The following is a 22459-nucleotide window of genomic DNA, read 5'->3' as shown; positions in this document are numbered from 1 at the left end:
TAGTAAACTCACCGACTACAATTTCCCAAAAACACAGCATACGTAGCCGCTCCAAGTAGGGGCTTGTCGCTGGAAAACCTGGATAAAAGACGCCGACGTCTCCTCTGATGATGAGCGCTAGTGTCGCRGTATCAATATGCTATGTGTTTACATCCATTGCCGCCATGTTTGTAATGACTTATCGCGAGAACAAACGCATTCACGTGTGACTTTTAATAGCATTTCTTACTTAATGGAAACACCGCAGTTGCGAAACTGTGTTTTTCGACATTAAAAGAATATTGACAAAATTTTGCGCACATTTGCAATGGAAACGCAGCTACAGACACTAAGTTCTCATAACATACGTAAAAATGACATTTTTTCTATATATTTTTCCTCACTATTCTCCTGTTTTTCTACTTGCAACCTCTGTTTCTACAGCTTACACAATATAAGTTCACTTGCAATATTTTAGTGTTTCGAAGCAAACTCAGCTTCTCTCAAATTTTGATCCATCACACATTTATTTCTTGTATTTAATGAAGTCTTCACTGCTCTTCCCCTTTCGTGCCTTGATACCACCTCTACATCATAATCGCTGGATTTTTCTCTTTCTTCTTTGTGTTTGGTGTTTGTATGATCCCACCCAGATCCACTGGCTCATTTGAACTGGTATGATGAGGTTTGTTTGTGTGGCTGACATCATTCCCTGAAGGGTTAACAAGGGTTACGCGCCATCGACCCGCCGTTCACACCACAACAAAGGCCTCACTGCCATACCCAAGCACAGAGGGAAGGGAGGAGTGTTCAAATTTGAAGAAATTTTTCGAATAAAAGCTGACGCTATTATGATGAATATTCAACAGACGGACACTGATTGTGTCTGTTCACAAAAAGAATGTATCTGATTGAAAATCAAAGCATAAAACCCCTAAATGAGCTTTATTGTACCTTTAAATTAAAATGACACTAAGGGTTGAAAGCTGTAATAAGGAAGGAATGTTTTTCTTTTCCCCCGCTACCATTTATACTAATCCACTCAATGTTCTAAACTTTCTGTAAAGAGAACAAAACATGAGAACAAAACACTGTTAGAAGTAGGGTTCCTTCAGATAAGAGCTAAGTTAAAAGCCACTATATAGGAGTAAACTATTTACCTTTTACAAATTCAAAACTGACATCACTTACGTGGCCTTTCCCTCCCGGAGGAAGATGCAGGAGAGGGAGAACTGCAGCGTAGCTGACACCACCTTCTTTGACAGGGGCTTAAACTTGAGTTTGACATCTGTCTGAGTGGGCATTGGACTGGCGTATTGCTTCATGTTTATGCTGCTGGTGGCTAAGGCCTTCCTCCGTCCTGACGGAGACTCCTGCAGACAGAGAAGGTTCAACATGGTGTTACATTTATGAGGACAGTCTCAGGTGAATGTGGTTGATGTTCATTGGTAAAGCCTGAAGCCTAAGTTCTTATGTACCTTATTCCAAACTCCACTATAAAATCTCCCTAGATATTTCCAAATAAAGAATGCAGATGTTTTTTTTCCCTGTGCTTCTTTTTAAATATCTGCTCTGAGGCAAGGAGATGGCAGCCACATTTGAACTGAAGAATATGCCACAGAGTAGGTAATAAGAGTTGTAGAATCAGTGACATTGGCSTCTTTGTTTTTTTGTGTGTATGCATCCAAAACTGCTMACCAAAAGACTGTGTGTTAAGAATAAGACCTGCAGAAAACTCTGGTCACTTACTGCTAGAAATGAAAACTGAACAGCTGGGGATGTTCCAGCTTTTTTACTGTCTTCCTTCCAACAAAAAACGATGGGTTTTTGTCTGTTGCAGGTCTGGCTGTGAAAGCACCATGCTGTCAGTGAATATCAGGCTGGTTCACCACCTTGCTGTGCTGATATACCCCCGACAAATAATGCATGTTGTTTCTGGTTTGCCTCCTTCCTTTAAATTCTGTGATGGGGAAACTGCAATGTTTTTTTTTATGAAAACCCAACGTGATGATCACACACACACTGATGCACACATGTTCATTTACAAAACATGTAAAAAAGAATCAGCAGGCAGTTGAACAGCAAAATGTTTGAATTTAGATGTTCTCCCCGTTTTGGCATCTATTTTATTGTGTGAATGTCTAAAAAGTGGTATWCACACCAACGCACACACACTGCTGGTTTTATACCATAAATACGTCTTGTCTCAGCTGTGGATCGAGCCCTGAGGATTCATCCTCTCATGTGCACAATACCGAACAAAGCAAAGCGGCTAGCTCTTTTTCCACACTACAGCAGTTTGAGAGCACATATACATCTACACATACACTCGTCCGTGTATGCCAGATAAACCGATAAAGCTCTTTACATTGCCTGTTTCCTGATGCCTTCACACCCAAAAACATACACTCACCTCTAACGTTTCGGCTCTGTGGGGAAAAACTCAATCTCAGCTTTATCACCAAGGACTGCAGGTTCTTAAACCATAGGCAAACACTACACAGAATCTGTACCAGTAGAGACTAGTAAAGATAATATAGTAACACCATTCAAGTTTAATATAGTGGCCTAGATTCTAATAACTTTGACATTTTAAAGGCCATTGTTATGTGTGCCACTTTGAAGGTTTGAATACACTCAATTTACTGTAGTTTCAATAAAAAAGTGATACACTTTGAAGTGGAAGAAGTCAATTTTGTTTCTGGAATCACTGAATRTTTGAACAAATTATATACAAAACATATGCCAGACAAAACATAATTTAACAAACCCATGAAAATAATGATTGCTAATGATGACTGTTGACTGACCTCTATAGTTAAAACATCTTTTTTCACTTTTTGATTTTTTTTAAGAAAGAAAGCGAAGCCTGCCATCATAYGCATCAATTAAATAACAAAAGCAACACAGGTTGGTACTATATTAATTTTTTTATTAAACTGATCAGACTGACTTAATTAGAACCAGAACTTTACTTTTTAACAGTTTTTTCAAAACTTGGATTATGGTAAAATGGTAAATGGACTGTACTTATATAGCGCCTTTCTATCCATCCAGGACACTCAAAGCGCTTCACACTACACACATTCACCCATGCACACACACATTCACACACTGATGATGGCAAACTACAATTGTAGCCACAGCTGCCCTGGGGCGCACTGACAGAGGCGAGGCTGCCATACACAGGCGCCACCGGACCCTCTGACCACCATCAGTAGGCAAGGCGGGTAAGGTGTCTTGCCCAAGGACACAACGACTGAGTCGACTGGACGAGGATCGAACCAGTGACCTTCCGGTTCCAGGACGACTCCCCTAACCACTCTACCACAGCCGCCCCATTATGGCAAATTCAAAGTCTGGAAAATCATAAAGAACAAAAGAATTAAAGTTAAAAAAAAAAAAAACAGAATTTCTTATCTTTGTAGACCTTGACTGAGTGAAGAGGAAAGCTATTCATAATACCAAAAAGTCTCAAGTTGTATTTAGGCTCAATCAACGAGACCCACACAGTGATTATAGAAGCATCACTGAYCTGTGTCCAGATGTGTGTTCAGAATAGCTCATTCCAAACCTTTTGAGGAACTTTTCTATGGAAGTGGTAGCAAACACCAGCAACAACTTTACTAACTTGTCCAACCATCTGTTTCAATGTTTTTTAATCTTCTATCTTTTGCAGACATTCAACAATCCATCTCTTCTAACCTTCTACACATCTTCCTCTTCTGTCTTCAGGCTCAAACCAATAATTAAATAAAAAGGAAGAAACTAGCAGGGCCACTTGACATTTTGTGCTGACATTTGAGTCTTGTCGCTTTGGTTTGAGAACATAATGTTGTATCACTTCAATGCCGTCAACCCCCGACTGTCCAAAGAACCAGCCCATAAGAAGAGGGGGATGAYGAGAGGAGAGAAAAAACTCTCCTTTCACCTCTTATCTTTCTGCAGATTACACCCTTGCTATTATACTAAGCTAATGGCGCATGTAGATACTTTATGAATGAATTTGCTAAATGCACCAAACACTTTGGAAGAGGGGATTTAGCAAAAAGCAGGTTAGGGAGAGAAAGGGAGGGGGTTTCAGAAATAGGAAATACTTAAGGATATGCAAATACTCTGGCGAAAGAATGGAATAACCGTTTCAACAGATTTGAGTAGTGGCGGCAAACAATGGAAATCTTCTCTATTTCCCCGGATGCTACTTGTCAATCACTGTGTGTGTTTGAGAGAAGGTGTGGGAAGCAGCTCGGATTAGAGCGACTTGGAGGATGTGACAATGTGCAAAATGAAAAGAGAAGGACAATACAGAAGTTTAATTTATTACAGAGCGGCTAGGACTATCAATATGCTCTTTTTTTTTAGCCTAGAGAATGACTAGATACGTGAGAGTGTATGTGGAGCAGCCACAGAGAAGAAGAAAGACAGGAAGAGAGGGCAGACTGAAAATTGGGAGGGGGGACGGCTGTATGCTGCCCCCTAGTTGCAACTGTTCAAAACTACAGTAAGGTCAAGGTACAGATCCGCCTTGTCATTTTGATCCATGCTCACAGAAATAGCTAATTATGTTGTAAAAGCAAAAATAACCAAACTTCAACCCTCTTTAGTCACTGTGCAATATCCCCTTTTGTTCATAAATGACTTCCATCTCCAGAGGCATGTGTTTGTGTTGAAGTAGTGTGTCTTAGGGTATCAGTTCTGCCTCTTTCCCCTGATGCCAGCTGGCCCTGAATCGATCCACAGATGCTCCCTTGGTGGGGGGGCAGGGGTCAGGGCAGGAGGGTGCCCGGGGGTCCTGCTGAATCCCTCTGCCTTAAAATGCCAATGGGACGGGCCGTAAAAGGAGGTGTAGGGACCCTTTTGTCACTTAGAGATGGATTAATTAGGGTGAGTGCTAAAARATGTTAAGATGTGGTCTAAGATGCACACACTGACAGTTGGGCAGTGTTCGCCTACAATGAATAAAATGAGTAGGTAACACCACCAGTCACTTCATTTCTAATCAAGAGATCTTAAATTGTCAAACAACTACATTCTTAAGCGTAATTAGAAAGACCTATTATGTCACATCTCCTTGTTCATAGTAGKCATTGTGCAACAGATATATTTTTTTAAATAAGTGAACTGAGTGTGGCGATGTGTTGTTTAATATGTTGTTGACAGAGACAGAAGATTAAAACATAGCACTGGTATTACAAAGATGATAAGTGATGAATCACTGGTTTCACAGCAAGCAGATGATTATCTGACTTAAGCCTGCCATCATAAAACAAAACACAGCCAAACAGAAGAAGGGACAAGATGAGGTCAACCACGCTCGAAAGAGACTTTATTCAGGCAGAAAAGTTAAGAACATATACTGCTCACATTTATGGGAAGAAGTATATAAGTGAGAGACAAATAAGAAATCACAAGTGTTTTGCGTGATGTTCAAAATGTTTTTTATTTTTCTTTACCTGATTCTCCTTTGCTGGTCATGGGAAGCTGGTACCCATCTCCAACAGTCACTGTGCAAGAGGAGGACACCCTGGACGAATCCCAARTCCATAACAGGGACACATGGAGACTAACAACCACTCTCACCAACACCTAGGGTCAATTTAAAGTTACCAATTTAACTAATAATTTGCAAGTTTTTTGGTCTGTGAGAGGAAACCAGAATACCTGGAGACCCACACATGCACAGAGAGAAGATGCAAACTCTAACCTCAAAAGCTCCAACCCAGAAGACGATCTTGTGAACTTACTGAGAGGCAACAGCTCTAACCACTGCTGTGCTGCCTACAACTTCTAATTTTACACCACCAAAAAAACTGCACATATGACTTTGTAATTTATATTTAGAAGGTTCAAAGCCAAACTCAATTTACCCTTTAGAATAATCCAGAGCAAGTACCAGTTACCCTTCCACCTAGACACCAAAAAATCAGCTGGCTTCATCTGAATTCAACAGTCAGCAGATTGGAGGTGTTATTCTTGCCTCAAGGTCGCAGTTATTGGAAATGGAGACATCCAATGTGCTCACATCTCTCTTTGAATCCACACACAATGGAGCGATTCCTGTGTCAATTTGGCCTCCCCTGATAACTGATAAGGCAGCCCTTTTTACATACCATCTATGAATGCCTCACTAGGCATTATAGACACATATRCACATGCACAAAGATTAAGACCAATTTATTCATCTGCTACTATTATATGTAGGGATTTATCCCCCTCCCTCAAGCAATGTGTTAGTGAATTTTAAAAGCAACAATGACATAAAAAGGCATGCAACATTATCACTTTGGCTATTTGAATTACAATAACAATAGCTTTAATAATAGAATGAACTGTGCAAAATGCTTTCATGTATCAATGTGTTCATAGACGCACAGGTTGATTTACTCTCTAACACACATACAACAAAAAGAACAGGTTTTCAGGATTCCTCTGTGCTAAAATTACATTGTACCTTAAAATAAAACCTCAAAAAATGAAGTAATCATTTACCAAGCAAAATTCTGAGTCTGACCTGGGTATGTGAACAAAAAATGTGATAAACTGTCAAAAAAAATTAGACACAAAAATAAGGTATGARAAAAAGAGGAGCAATTACGGTAGTCACAATAAGAGCAGGACTAGGTTTGTTTAAGAGGAAAGAATGGTCRATTTTTATTAAAGTGTTTTCCACTGTGTTGTATGAATATGGTTTAGAATGACAGTGAACTTCAGTAGGTTTCATTTTTACAACTCTAAAAATCTAAATACAGTACGGACAGGCCTGGAGAAACTCCTAATACGAAAACAACTAGTACAGCAATTTAGGACAATTAAATCACACTCTGTAGTGAAGGCTGGACTAACACACTCCAAGATAAACCACAGAATGCAACTAAAAACTGTGGCAAAACTTMGGTAAAAGGTTACAATTTAAGGTTTCAAAGAATATCTAGTGACAGACTTATTATTTATTAGAACATTTTGTTACACATATCATTACAATATATTTTCTATGGTCAATGCCAATCTTTAAAACCAGTGCAACAGATGGCTAATTTATGAAGTTATTTGACATGATTTAATTTTGTGCCATTGAAGCATATTTTCATCAGCGATTAATGACATATGTTGCTTTCATTCAGCGTTTATAATACATTTTCATCAGTTTTTATTAAACAAAAATGTTTAGATTGACACCAAGCCAATATCTTACGGCTTCGTATTCTCTTCATTTTTGTCCCTTCCATCTAGCTTCCCTCTCGTTTCCCTTATCAGCGTGTCCAGGGTGCCCTCCTCTTTTCTACTTTCCGGGTCTTTCTTTTGGGTGGCCCTCAGTGCACCCTACACACACTCAGACCCAGAGCATGCACTTCAGACAGGGGGGTAATGGGAAAATAAATTACCAGCARGCAAAAGCCCTGGCTCTGCACTTCTGCTGCAGAGAAAAGGGACACAGAGGAGTTTGGAATGAAGGGAGATGGTCAAGAAATGGAAACAGGAAAAAAGGTAAAGATGATGAGAGCGAAAGACAGAGAGATGACTGCAAGGAGACTAACAGAAAGAAGTGTAGAAAGAAAAAAAAAGCTAGACAAAATGAGCCAGACTGTACAAGGGGAGCAGACAAGCAGAAGGAAGATGCTGGAAGAGAATAAGATAGGTTGAAGGGATTAACTAGAGTTCATTCCTGGTCTATGAAGTGCCTGCTCATCACTTTTGCTGCCATTTTACCATCTCTGGCCATCATAGAGGTCTAAAATGGCCAATGACATCGCCACACACACATAACCACTAAGCCAATACCCCAAGGTACCATATCCAGGATTGATTACTCCCTGTGCATGAAGAAGCGCTTCAAACATCAGCAGATTCTCCATGAAYATTTGTGATTCTGGTGCACCAATGTGTTATTGATTTAGATTTAATTMAAATTAAAGTGTATGATATGTTGCAGCAAAAGCACAGAATGCTTGCTGATTTTTATTTCACAACAACTAAATATGTTCAGTGCCTTAAAAAGCCTTTGTCTTTTTTTTTCACATGTTGTGTGTTATAACCACAAATACCAAAGAATTTTACTGGGATGTTATGTGTTACACAAAAGCAAAACAGTACAGTAATTGTGAAGTGAAAAGAAAATAATAAATGGTTTTCAAATGTTTTACAAATAAAAGTGAAAAGTGGGGAAAAAAAACATGCATTTGTAGTTCCCTAGGGTGGATTTTCTTAGAACATTTTGCTGCAAATACAGCTGCAAGTCTTTTGAAGTGTGTCTTTACCACCTTTGCACACCTGGAGACCACATTTTTTGCCCATTCTTTGTAAAATAGATACAGTTCAGRTTAAATGGAGTGTGTCTGTGAACAGACATGTTCAAGTCTTGCCACAATTCCTCAATTGGATTTAGGTTTTAGGATTACAAAGTCATTTTACCATATGAATATGCTTTGGTCTAAACCAGTGGTGCCCAATCCTGGTCCTCAAGAGCCACTATCCTGCAWGTTTTAGCCATTTCTCTGGTCTTCAGCATGCCTTCAAGTTCTGCAGAAGCCTGTTAGTCACCCATTTGTTCAAATTAAGTGTGCCAAAGCAGAGAAACAACATGMAGGATAKTGGACCTCTAAGAACAAGACTTGGCAACACAGATTTAAACTATTCCATTAGAACTATGGCTGGAAATTTTGGGTTGTTGCCATGCTGGAAGGTGCAACAAAGAGTTCAAAGATATTTTAAGGCACTGTATGCATTACGTAATATGTCACATACAACTTCCAAATATTAACTACTTTAATGTAAAGTATATAAATTTCATAGCAACTGCAGTATTATGGCATTCCCGGGGAAATATTGTTATGATGGTTAGATAATATGATAATAATCATCTTGTTTTAGTTTCAATCCAAGATAACTGAAGGACASTAAGAGGCTCAGAGGTTCAGCTGATAAATCCAACTGGAACATCTATATTTGAGAGACATGTTACGGTGACTTCCACGTAAACACATGGTGGGACTGTGTCTGGAAGTCCTTTCCATCCAGTTTCAACTTTAAGGATCTGTTTGTTTTAGCAGTTTTTGGCAGGCTGTGGAGATCTGACAGAGCTATGATAGGGTTCTAATCCAGAGCAAAGCTGATTTGCTTAAGGGGGAAAGGGGGGTTAAGATGGTCCCTGACAAGAAACAATTGCCCCAAGTGAGAGACTKGCTCTCTCCCACCCTGCTCCATGACAAAGGTGTACTCTCCATGCTAAGTGACAAATCTGGGGAGACAAAGAGCATTAGCAGGGTGATGCTCTGCTTCAGTGCTTCTGATTGTGGCCAACTCAAASAGAATCTAATATGGATTTTGAAAAAAGGAAAAGGAGAGATTAGAATGAAAGAGAAACAATGAACACCTTCTACCAAGGGGGAATTAGTGGAGGGATTGGATAAGAAGCTAGTGTGCCTTAGTGTGTGTGTGTGCATGTGTGTGTGTGTATGGGTGAGTGGTTTTTCTTTCAAATTCCTCTTTCCAAGAAAGAACAATGAAGTTTCCAAATTTATGTGCATTTACATGTGACAATAACACAAAGTCTTCTTGTGGTAATCTTAGCATGCATGCTATATTTCAGACTTCTGTGTCATGTGTGCCAGCGATCCTTAACTTCAAAGTAGTTAAACAAGAGAAAAAAAATACAAATCAAAAATATTTAGAAGACCTAAAACCCATTAAATATAAGAAAATGACTGTACCACCTTCACTTTTATTCTACTAGRGTTGCTTGTCAAAAAAGGAGTTTCTGCAACATCTCCTTCACAACATCCATGGTATACCTATAAGGGTAAATCGTTCTAAATTCCTAACACTAGAGACTTTGTGTGCAGTGCACTGAAAACAGACCTGTGTCCCAAACAGAGCATGGTTAGGGATCAGTCTAACTGTCAGTGGCTGGCTTAGCACTGGCATCAGAGCACATCACAAGACCCTATTCATTGTCACTTAGCAGAACAGCTCAGAGCAGCCTCAGTTTGCCAGGAACTGTGTGTGTGCCTGAATGTGTATGTGTGTGCATGTAAACAYGCGCTCACTGCCTTAAATGTTCACACACAAACAGGCAATCGCACGTATTCACTGAAAGCGGATTTTAAAATGATACTATCGAAAGATTCACTTAAACAAGTTTAGCCCAAGTTCAACCAAATGCCTTTGTGCATACACATATATTTTAACACACACACACACACACACACACACACACACACACACACACGTTGATATCCAAAGAATGAACCGCCCCCTCCAGCCCAGTGGGTCAAGCTTGTGGATAAACAGGGGGATTTGAAGGGGCTGGTATTTGGTGGGCCATACAGGCACGTCTACATCATGAGCAGCCATCTTAAGTCCCATAAAAAATAAATAACCAAGAATTTGAGGAGATAACAGTTCAACCGTCATTTGTGTTTTCTCACTAGAACCACCTGACCACCATGTTACACACGACACCAAAAACAAGGTGAGATGAGGATGAAGACAAGTTTAAAATGTCTGATTCGACTTGATTGAGAAGGGCAGGTGACAGCATGTGAAGCCATGAAGTGATAGAGGAYGAGGTCAGACATAACATATGATAAAAGGTATTTAAGCCAAACAATCTGAAGATGTACAGTTTTTACCATTAAATTATTTACGAAAAGAAAAAGTACAATAAACAATAGGAACAAAACTGTAAAGTCCAATATATGAGATGCGTTCTTGAAGCAAAAAATTAAAAATCTTTCAATATTTGGTTTCCATTTTTGAGGGTTTTCTTTAAAGAACAAGCAATACCTCAGTTGAACCTTCGCAGATGAATGCAGGTGTGTGAGTCAGACTAAGGTTTCGTCGTTGGTTTATAGAGGATTACAAGAAGGAACAACAAATAATTCAAGATTGGTACAAGCCTGCATAAATTCTGCAGAAGCCTGCTAATCCCTCATTCATTCATATCAGGTGTGTCATGGCAGAAAAACATTTTTTTAAAGTGCATAACAAGGGTCATAAAGACAACACAAACGGCTTCAACAACTTATACGTTTTACAATTTTGACTACTGTTATTATCTTTTGTAACAGGATAAAAACTTGCCTTTTAAGCATTTTAAAAGTTAACTTCTGGAGATCAGGACAACTCATTTTTTGTTTTTATGACCAATAGTGAAGMCTTAACTCTGACAAGATGTTGTCCACTGGAAAACCTGGAAATTTTCCTTATGTCTAGTCTACTCCTGCACTATAATATACATTAGAGCTACGAAATGAAGGCCACACAGGCTGGTAGATTATTTCTCAAGTGTTTAAACTCACATTGTATGAGGAAARTTATTGCTTGGTAATGTTAAAAGCTTACATGTTGTACATGTATCTATTTGTGTTTTAGTGTGACTGAATATCTATACACACACTGTAAACCTGTTTCTGTTTGCCTATTTATACATATGACATAAAAAAACGCATATGAAAAGGTGAATGTGTCAACATACAAACTGTCAGTGTTTGCTGCAGTGACTGCTGACATCTGCCTTGCTGTTGGCTCAGAACGGATCGCAACGGGAGACTCGAGCCTCAGACTAAGGAGATGAAAGCCGAGGTCACAACCTGGACCAGTGGGACAAGTCACATTCACAAATACACATTTACACATGCAAACCTAAACCGCATGCACCGTCTCCATGCACATAGTGAACACAAGACTTACTGCACACACGTGTCTTTCACACACAGAGAGAGAGCACAGCGTGAGGGGTGCAGCACAAGGACGAAAGATGAAAGAATAAATGAGAAAGTTAAAAGAGCAACGGAGACAAAAAAGAGAAGCATAAAGAGAGCAAAGGAAAGCAGTATGAAACAAATCTGCAAAGCTTYGCATCAACAGGGGCATAGGTTTAATTAATAAACACATCCATGTAAATTAAAATAAGCCATGCAAAAAAAAGAAGACATGCCAAGAGCTGTAGAGAATGGAGGGTGTTTGAGTATTTGTGAATTAGAAGCTAATGAATAGATGTTTAAGGGTACATATGTGCAGTTTTGTTCTGTTTTCCAAACAACCTTAAACCCTAAAATTAAAAAACTGAAAACCAGTTGATTTTATAACTGCACAGATAACTAACAGAYTACATTCACCACAATACTGCATGGCAAAGTTTCCAATATCTTTTTGCRTTTGCAGTACTACTATTATAGCAATTTTGTATTTGCTACAGTCGATTAGCTGTGGTAGGAAACTTGAATTAAAAAACAATATGGCCCAGTAGTTCATTAGATATTTTTGCAGTCAGACAGATGGGGGAAAACACACACAGGCATACATGAAAGCCCACTTTTCAGGACAGCAGGCAGTATTTCAGAATACACAGCTTCTCAAACACGTCGCACAGTCAAGTTCAGTCACACACAATCATGACACCTGCTCAGCGATTCAAACACACACAAACTTCATGGTAACGGTGGCAGTTAGTCAGCAGACCGGCCCATGTGACACGGTGGTGTGGTGTGGATTAGGGGGCCAATAAGCCTATTAGGGTGACAGGAGAGACCACCCGGCCTCCACAGCCACCTACAGCCCTCCAATACACACAGACAAAACGCATGACAAACTGGACACACAGTCTAAATTTATAGCCCCTAAAACACAAGTTGTGACAAAGACACAAAAAAGAGAAATGGCTATATGCATCTTTTAAACTGATCATTTTGTTTGATGTGAAAAGCGTATGTGCACCGTTTTCTTATTTAGCCAATAAAAAGTGGAGAAAAATGGAAGCACTTAGAGCTATATTAGTGCATAATGTGTGTGCGCCTCTTGTGTGGTGTGTGCTTGCAAGAGGAGGGGTGTGAACGTGGGGGGTAATCACAAGCATCTGTCCTCACGGCAATTAATTAGATTAAATGAATTTGGAAAGCACGTGTGATCAAATGCTAACCACTTCCGTTTGGAATAACAAACACCCACACAGAAAATAATGTATATTATTCCAGCTTTACTAACAGAGGAGGTTATAAGCAGATATTAAAAAAGTGAACATGCTGTTTCTTCTGACAGAATAAATGAGTCTTATTGAGCTCTAACAAAAATCTAAAAATGGGAAATGAGCGAAGATGAAAAACTTTGGAGACACACATGCACACGAGCGCAAATTAATCCCAATTTGTCGGCCACGACACAGGAGAAACTTTTGGGATTTCATACTTCATACCAGCTTTTGTCACCTTTGCGTGAATAGCCGAGAGCTGAAATAATTGTGTTTTTCCTCCCCGAGGCCCAGCCAGCACTCACAAGCCACTGGCCTACGTAATATGTTCCAGACAGAGAGAGGGACCAAGGATGAGGGGTGGGGGGTGGGCTATGGGTACAATTCAAAAAGAAGTGTGCATGCTAGAGAAGGTGTATGTAATGATGGAGGAATAGGTTTGTGTTTGTAAGTGATTAGATGTAATGATTTTTCACTTTGTGTGAGTCTGTCAGTATGTCACAGTGTGACTGTGTGGAAGGGTGAGAGAGAGAGTTATGCCGTGTGGAAACGAACTTAATGGACTTGGATGTGGTCCACAATAGACTATTCCTCAGACAGAAGGCTGGGAAAAATAGAGAGGACTGAAAGAAATGAAGAAAAAAAGAAACCTTTAAGAACATGAATGGAATAAAAGCCATGAAAAAAATCCTCTAAATTTACATGTTTAATGAAAAGAAATGTATTTTCCAATCTCCTTTTGAAGACATTTATGGTGTGCAGTGATGATTTGAGAGGTTCAAGACATTAAAAAAGGTAATGAAAGAAAAAGTATTTAGTGACATTTAGCTGTGAAGTTGCAGACTGCAACAGATTGAAAACCAATTTCACCCTTAAAGAACATTTCTTCCATTCTACAGGAATCCATAAAAACACAAGAATGTTCAGGTATATTGTTCTGGAAGACATGATAGAACATGATCCTCAGCAAAATGGATTTCCTGCTTTCTCTGGATATCAAAAACTCTAATTGGTTTGTTTAAGTCATTCTACAACAATCAAAACTTTTTTGTCATACACTATGATGTTACGATAAAAAAAAGTATACCATATGATTAGAAGATATAACATAAGAATTGTATTCTTAAGTTGTTTAAATTATATTTGATTTTATTGTCTAAATACTATACTCTCAACTGGCAGCCCGTGGGCCACATCCGGCCTGCGAGTGGCCAAAGTTCGGCCCGCCAATTAGTTCATTCATCTCTTAAACACAAACCCCCTGTTTTCTACTTTAATTACTGTAAGTTCTATTAGTTAAACATAGACATGTGTGATATCTACAGAAACAACAGAATTTTGGCTACAAACTGGTAAAACCATTTCAATGCACACTCAAGACAGTTAAAACTACAAGCAGATGAAGATAAAACTATGAAAGTGAAAATAAAATTGGTTTAAATTTTTGTCAAGTCAGAGATGTCTAAATAATATTTGTGTTTTTTGTTTTTGATATTGTTTAATTATCACTACTTTTATAGGGTTCTGTATGTTGTATTCATGATTAAATACAGCAAAATAAACTATTTCAAAGGTAACAGATCTTCATAATACTTTGTTAATTTACATAACTTTAATTGCTGGATGTTTGGCTCCTGAGCTGTTGATCAGCAGTATCTGTGGCCCTGGAGCTATTTAGTTGAATAGTCCTGCTACACTGTAATTCTACAAAAAAAATTCCAATCTTCAAYGCTACAAACTGACTTAAAAAGTCATCTATACTTAAAAAAATCATMATTTCTAATGTCAATACCATGCGTCAGACAGTGCTGTCAAATGGCAGCATAGGCCTACACATTTAGAAATGCTCTGTCCTTCCTGACATTGATGTAATGTGAGCAAAATATGTTGAAGTAGGACTTAAAGGGTGAAAAATGGGGGAGGACTGAGAAGAGTGGGCTTTGGAGTCTGTATCTCTGTATATTCAATGTATTCAGACATGATAGCTTCTCTCTTTATATACAACCGTCCACTGCATGCATGTGTGTGTGTTATTTAAATCCTTTCACAAAGCTTTGAAGATGAGGGAAGTTGGTGTCCAATCTCCAGCTTTGGCTGATATGCAAACGCTGAAAGAATACACACAGACATACATACACACATTAACACCCCCCCCCCACCTCCCATACACACACAAAAGAGCCTGTCAGCACAATGACTTCAAATATAGCTGTCCAATCTTTTGACTCTCAATTTGCCCACCTTTTTGATAATATGTGCCTGTTTGAAAAAGGGTGAAAGGCAAGGGTAGCATGCAATTTAGAGATACTACTGTGTAGCCGTTTGCAGCCTTCCACCTCTCTCCAATGCTCTTCTTTGCTCTTTCTCTCCCCATCTTTTGATTATGCGATTCGCCCTGGCAGACGAACAAATAGAGGAGGGAAAAAGGTAGCGTTTGACACCACCATTTTCAATGACAAAATACAATCTAGACAGGGCCAGTAATTCGACGGAGAGGGATTAGCCTAACGCAAGGTTGGGCCCCAAGATTAAGACGAAGGCAGAGCGCGGGGATCTTGAATTTCATCATCTCCCGAGCACAGGCACAATGGCGTATTCTTCCCCTTTTCTCCTCGGCCGTCTGATGAGGGGTCAGGAGAACTCACCTCTTCTCTTCTTCTGTTCCTCCACCTAAGAGCAGCACTCACTGCTGCTTTCACTCACGCRTTCTGACTTTAAGATACCTGACAGTTGGGAGCAGCACAGACGGCCTGAGCCTTCTATACATTTATGAGCACACAAGCACGGTCAGATTAAAATAGGATCATATATTAAGACTTAATGAGTCTGGATGCAGTCTGAACATAAATAAAAATAGATCATGCAGGCACACGAGGCTACCCACTGACACACATATACAGCTGACATTGAGATAATAAACAGATTTAATTATTGTTGCTGAAAAAAACCCAGGTTTTCACTGTTGTTGACTTGGACTGCCCTCTTTTGGTCAATTCACACAGTTTCTAATTTCTGCAAATCACACACCAACAGCACTGATGATAGATTTACGTTTTAAATCATATTTTTTGTGTAAATTTGACATATTAGATAGATTATCTGTAAAACCTTATTCAGGMTCTAAATTACACAAGTCATAGTGTTTTAAATATTATTAGTCCTGAAAAGTACAGTTGGTAACCCGCTTTAATTTGCATAATCTTCCCTCTTGTGTCGGGTATAAATATTCCGAAGGATTTCATTGAAGTTGCACCAACTTAACAAAGACAATTGTCTAAGAAGTTCTGTGGCTTCTACATGAAAGTTAATAATGATTTGTCATGTTTTGTTGTTTGCAATTATTAATCAAACATCCTGTGTGTGAAGGTGTAAGTTTACTTTCTCCCTGCCATTGTTCCTCCCTCTCTGTGCTCTTCATTCCTGCTGTCAGGAGACTGCTATGGCTTTGATCTTCTTGTTATTAGTTAGGTATGCAGAGACACAGGCAAACCCAAAAGCTTGTCTTTTTCTGTTCTCTTTTTGTTCTCTCCCACGCTCTGGTCAGAAAACACCGGCTGACCAGCTTGTCTTCTCAACTATCCATCAAAACAGAAAAGGTGGAGCTCTCTATGTGCTGTCATTCCTTTAACGTTGACATGGACACAAAGTGACAGCATCAGGGCACTCAGCAAGCTTGTCTAATTTAACCCCCTCCGCCCCCCATCACAAGCATTCTTTAAGAGTAAAAAAAAGAGGGCTGAGGCGTTTCAAAGGTCATTTGTTAATCTTTAGTGATGAACCCTCTTTCTAAAGTCACATCAGGCAACATCAGCTCTTTTTACTCCCTTTGAACTTTGTCCCTTTGAAAAGCCTAATCACTGGTTGGGTCAGTTGAAAACAGGTCAGTTAAAAACTAAAAATCTGCCAATACTAAGTCTCAAATATTTTCCACAACAAAGATGCAACAAGGTTATCAGGATACAATGCCTATACTTAATAAGTTGGTTTCACATCACAATGCAGTRCCACGAGAATGTGAAATGCAAAYGGAGGGCAGGAAGTGAAGTATCAGAGGATTTGCAGTCTGAATAAAAAACGTCCATGTGTTGTGTAGTTTATGGCTGCTCCGATCATTCTGGCCAAATTAATAATAATTATAAATAAATTAAATAATATAATAAATGAAAAATTTACTGCACTTTTTTAAAAATGTCATATTTGAAGCATGTTGCAGTAAGACGGGCAGATTCAGGCCAAAAAAAAAACACCTCAATTCACCCTCTGGTCTCACCCCCACCCCGCTGAACTAACATTTAACATATGCCAGGGTGAGTGTTTGTTCTTGTATTGTTTTATGTTAAGATGCTAGCAGTAGCGGCTAACATCAACAAACATGAAAGRCCTAACAACAACACTAGGGCAGCGTCTGTTGTTCTGTGAGCATTCTCGTCTTTGTGTACAACAATCTTCTGTGCTCCGTAATAGGGTTGGGCAAAATGGTGTGGAATTATTRGTCAGAAAATATTTTTCGCTGGTTATTATTTGGTAATTGGTGATTAGTAGTAAGAAGTTTGAAGGACAAGATAGTTTGTACTATCAACAGCCTCGATTGTCAGCAAATCTTTAGGTTCTGTCGAAAACGCATGCATCTTCATCAGATACGGCTCACATCTGACATGTTTGTGAACTAACTGCTGGAATGTTTGTCTTAAAACTGGATCTAAATCTGAACAATATGGACTAACAACAGTTTTGTCCATAGAGATTTTACTTCCTGACCTCCACTTGAAACCATGATTGAAACCCAGCTATTCAGCAAGTCTGCAATGATTTAGGAAAACTATTTAATATTGTTTTGTGTTATGGCTACACTGATTTTGTTGAAAGCCACACTTAAAAAAAGGTATAAATGTACTTACAAAAAAGTAATAAATTTAGATAAATATCTAAATGGATTTTTTAAAGTTTGTATAATAATTAGCATAATTTGTTTGCTGATAATTGTTTCATACTTATGCTCTATGCTGCCTTTTTTCAGCAGCACATACTACATATTAAAAATTTAATGTTACTTTTGGAACCGTCTATTATTGATTCAGCAATATTCGTGGTTTTTAGTTAGCTAACGTAAAACAGAGATTAAGCGTTGCAGCACTTGATAGCTTCCATTAATCAAATATGCCTTCATTAGAAACTCAGTTCAGTACTTAAGATCTGACTAGGATCAATCCACACCCCTCACACTTTTTGATGATCCTGGATAGCCAAAATGTAACACCCTTGTAAGAAACGTGTTTTTATTGAGACGTGAGACACAAACTCTGAGCCAATTTTAGATTTAGACTTGAGCCCTAATAGGTGATGTTACTTCACAGCAAGAAAGATGGAAAATCATTGTTTTTTTCTTATAATCATCTGAAAATTGACACAAACACTAAGATGCCTTGGTGGCAGTCAAGTTAGAAGTAGTTTTTTAAAGCATGTGGGCTGCTCAAGAAAACCAGAACATATACATATTTTAAATGCCTGTGTGGTTTAAACTGAAAGCCTCCCTCKACTTTAAACAGCATGTAAATTGTAATAACAAACATCAACCACATGGTGGCAGAATCTGCCCACTAAAACAATGCTCACAAACTTACAAAATGTTATACACAAGTCATGTTATTCAACCATTGCCTTAGACCCCTAGGTTCAAAACCACTTACATTTTCAATGACAAACGTCCATTCTTTGTCCTCAAACTCCTCTGCATGGGGATCCTGAGAGGACAGAAAGAAAAGATTCATGAGCTCTTTTTGAAAATTTAGCCAAGTACCAATAAACATTATGAATACAAACTACTTCTGCTCATCTCCTGTTCTAATTTGTTTTCTTTTCTCTTGTATGGGTGTATTTTTTGTAGTTCTTGGTACTTTGCAACTTTTAGAAATTGAGTTTCTTAAAAATTCTAACCAGGGAGTACACTGAAAATTTGTTGCTGGCTAGAAGACCCAAATACAAACTTTACAAAGTATGATTATAAAGTTTGTGGTGTAACAATGTTAACTGTGTAGATCCTCATTAAAAATAAACGTTAATGAGTGACAAGAGATCAYGAAAATATTACTGTACATCTTTCTATTCTCTGGTGAACCGATGGTCGCATTGTGTGGATGCTCAACATCTCAATGCCATCTAATGTCTTTTCTTTCCCTCCTAGAACTAACTGAAAAGAACAAACTTCAACACAAAGAAAGCAAAGAACAGCAAGCAGCCATATCTTACACTACTGTGACCTTTAGCAGCTGACTGCACAGTTATAAATCACTGCTGCGCATAAAAATAATGGACCATTTAATAGGACATGGGTTGAGGTGCAGAGTCTGATTGTGCTGCAGAAATTTTATGTAGGTGGTAAGTGTTCAAGCTCCCAGCAAGCATTATTTAATAGGAATATGCCATTTTTTTCAGTTTGCACAAAAAGTGTTTTTGCATTTAAATACAAAATAATTGATGAGTGAAGYGAAGAGACAGACCCAATGCACAAAGCAATGATGAATTTTATGAGTGTTCTCGGAACACATCCAGGGAAATCAATACTGACAGAATAATCAAACAGCAGGTGATTCCTCTGCTTTTAATGTCCCAATAAACTCCAGCAGTTTATACCAACTTCAAATACCAGCCGAGCATGGTTTTAGCTGCAATCTCTGTTGCCTGCAGTCATTTTACATCACTGCAGGAAATCAAAAATATTATCTTTTCTTTCTGTCTGTCTTCATGAACAAGTTTTGAAATTAAGAAGATGGTATTTGGATTGCTCAAACTTTATAATCAAGCTGAGGCAAAGCAGCTGTAATATTAACTAGCGTTTGTTTACTTTCATTTGCATTTTTAAAAGTTGGCTGCCTGGTTCGCATCTTGTGGTAAAACATGATCCAACACTGCTGAGCTCAGCTGTTCTCGCTGCAGAGCTTCAGGCCAGACAGGAAAATATCTGAGAGGTTGCTTTCACCTTTAATAAACACACTGAAGCAGCAGCTAAATTTAATTTACTGCACTCCTTATTTTAAACATAGAAAATATGTTTTTGCACCTACATCTACCTTTAAAACAAATCAACTGCAGGTAATTGCAGTCACCTCAGCCTAGAATTTGTGTTTTTTTGTTCATGTTTCAACCCTGTGCTCAGACTGCATAATTAGGCCTTTGCTTCCTACTCTATAAAACTATAGGAAGCAATAAGCAAACAAGTTAAGTGAAGCTGCCAAGCAAAGCTTTACTAATTCACATTTCCCATGAAACACCATAAATAAAATCATTTTACCATCAAACTGAATTTTATCATAACTTTAATCTGTTGATGGGTTGTCAAAGCCTTTCCTTAGTGTTTGTACAACATCCATTTTATTTATAACAAGCAACAAAACTGCTCTATAAAAGATAGTAAGCTAAGAATTTACAAAGTCAATGAAAACTAATGTGAACATTATCCAAATGTAGGGGTTCCATGTTTTCRTTTAGTGGTTTTAATTTGTGCCTCATTACAAAGCACATCAACATCTGGCTGTTTATTGTTGGAAAGGAAGTGAGAGGGGGGAGACATCAGCATGTAAGGCCTGGAAAGCTGAGCAGATCCTCATGAAAGCAGAGATGTCAGCAAGATTTCTGGAGACACCCTGACAGGATTTGTCTACAACTCTTGGTTATGACTCATAAACCTGCATAAGCACCTTGTGTATCAGTTTTCTCAGAAATCGCAAATTTGTTGATAATGATTTTTATATCTGTGACCGAAAACTTTAACAAAAACAGCTAGAAGCACTTCCATCAAAAAGAAACAGGTTTTCAAGTGCTTGTGGAGGAAAGCCTGGTTAAGACAAAGAGAGGTAACCGGACACTGTGCATTGATCTACGCTGACAGCGCAGAGGCTGAAGCATGTTTRAGTAAGACAGGCAGTTTACTGACAATGTCACGACTACATGTATTCAGACACCCAGGTCATTAATAATGCACATTAAAAACCTGGAAAACTATTTTAAATGTGCCAAATGTAGTAATTTTAGCTTTAACAACTACCTTAAAAAGAGTGACAGTGATCTCGATGTTCTCTGGTACAGGCCACACTACGACTCCTCTGTATGGGTTTTTGATGCCAGGCTGCCAGCTATGGGACTGCAGGACAGGAGGATGAAGAACAAAAATAATTACATTTGGAAATCAGAAGTTTTTTATCTTTATATCCCTGATTACTAAATGACACCTACTTTAGAAGATTTCCGCCGACTTCTTCTTGTCCAAACCACCACCAATTTGTCAGGTTGCCTGTGAGGAAGAAAAAAAAAACAAAAACAAATTATACAACACGACTACCAAACTGTTATTTTATCCAAACATCTCAGCTTATGAAGCCTTAATAAGCTTCCTTCAATATGAATACATGCACACAGGTACACAYAACTCCACAATCTCACAGCATTAATAAATAATGATGAGACAATTGACTCTTGGCTCTGTGGACTGCAGCACAAACAGGACAGTCTCCAACATTCAAGCAGATAAATACAATATTCAGTGCTGTGTAAAAGTGCTGCACAGTCACTACTTTTACATTTTTTCTACACCCTGGATTTTGTGGCCAAATAATGGCAGATCTGTATTTTTTTTKKTTKTTTTTTTTTTGCCAGAGTGTAAACTCCAGTGGAAAGAAACCCTGTTCCGTTGAGCGGGAAGGGTTTCTCAGGASTTTGGCTTGGTGTGTCTCAGGAGCTCTGAAAGGCGTGTGCGAAAACAAATGCCAGACAACCATGTGACCATGCAACAACTGTTTGGCTTCGGATGGAGTATGTGGAGGTCTTAACTCCACCATTAATCTTAAACCATTAAAGTGGTTTAAAGCCTAATTTTGACAAGTCATTCAGTAAAAAAAGACCTAAATACTAAAACAGAAACAATGCTGTAACATAACATTTTTATGTCAGTCAACAATGCCTTAATCATTGAAGCTCCTGAAAATACATACAAACCTAACACTCAATGCACAACAACCTTCACAATAATTAAAATATTTTGAGTAAAAGTGAATACACAGGCAAATCTAGAAAGAAGAATATAATAGGACACAATCTAMCATTAATTATAGTGATCGACTACACTTAAAGGCTTATGCATTTCTTTACAAATCAGGTCAACCAATGGACAGTTTATGAGGGCAGTTTGGTTTGTTTTTGGCCTAAGAACTTAACAGTTTATTACTCAAACACCAGTGGGGTCGTAACAATAAAAATTACACTCTACAAACAAACAAATAAATAAATTTAGACTGGCCCTGGGATACGATGCAAATCAGTACATATTCTTATCTGTTGCTACACTTTATTGAAAGGTATGGGATAAATCTTGTGCCAGCAGGAATTGAATTTGAATTATTCAGATTGAAGCTGAATGTTCATAATTTGAAATTGAATGCATTGGTTTGAAAATGAATTTTACTAAATTGAAACTGAATTTAAAGTTTAGAATTTGAATTAATTTGCTTTGAAACTGTATTTGGG

The 22459-nt window shown here is 38.4% G+C and overlaps 1 protein-coding gene across 1 annotated transcript in view; it reads right to left on the bottom strand.

The window, feature by feature from the left end:
- LOC106535254 (EH domain-binding protein 1) overlaps window positions 1–22459 on the bottom strand; it is a gene marked incomplete at its 3' end in the record, with an annotated part of 52751 nt that overhangs the window by 26591 nt on the left and 3701 nt on the right. The window contains 4 exon segments of the mRNA XM_014032215.1: window positions 1171–1352; window positions 18631–18684; window positions 20985–21080; window positions 21173–21230. Of these exon segments, the coding sequence (XP_013887669.1) occupies window positions 1171–1352; window positions 18631–18684; window positions 20985–21080; window positions 21173–21230 (390 nt within the window).

The sequence above is a fragment of the Austrofundulus limnaeus genome, unplaced genomic scaffold (genome assembly GCF_001266775.1).
Source record: "Austrofundulus limnaeus strain Quisiro unplaced genomic scaffold, Austrofundulus_limnaeus-1.0 Scaffold1397, whole genome shotgun sequence".
Taxonomy (NCBI): Eukaryota; Metazoa; Chordata; class Actinopteri; order Cyprinodontiformes; family Rivulidae; genus Austrofundulus; species Austrofundulus limnaeus.
The sequence above is the reverse complement of the archived record's forward strand: the minus strand, read 5'-3'. Positions and strand labels throughout refer to the sequence as shown.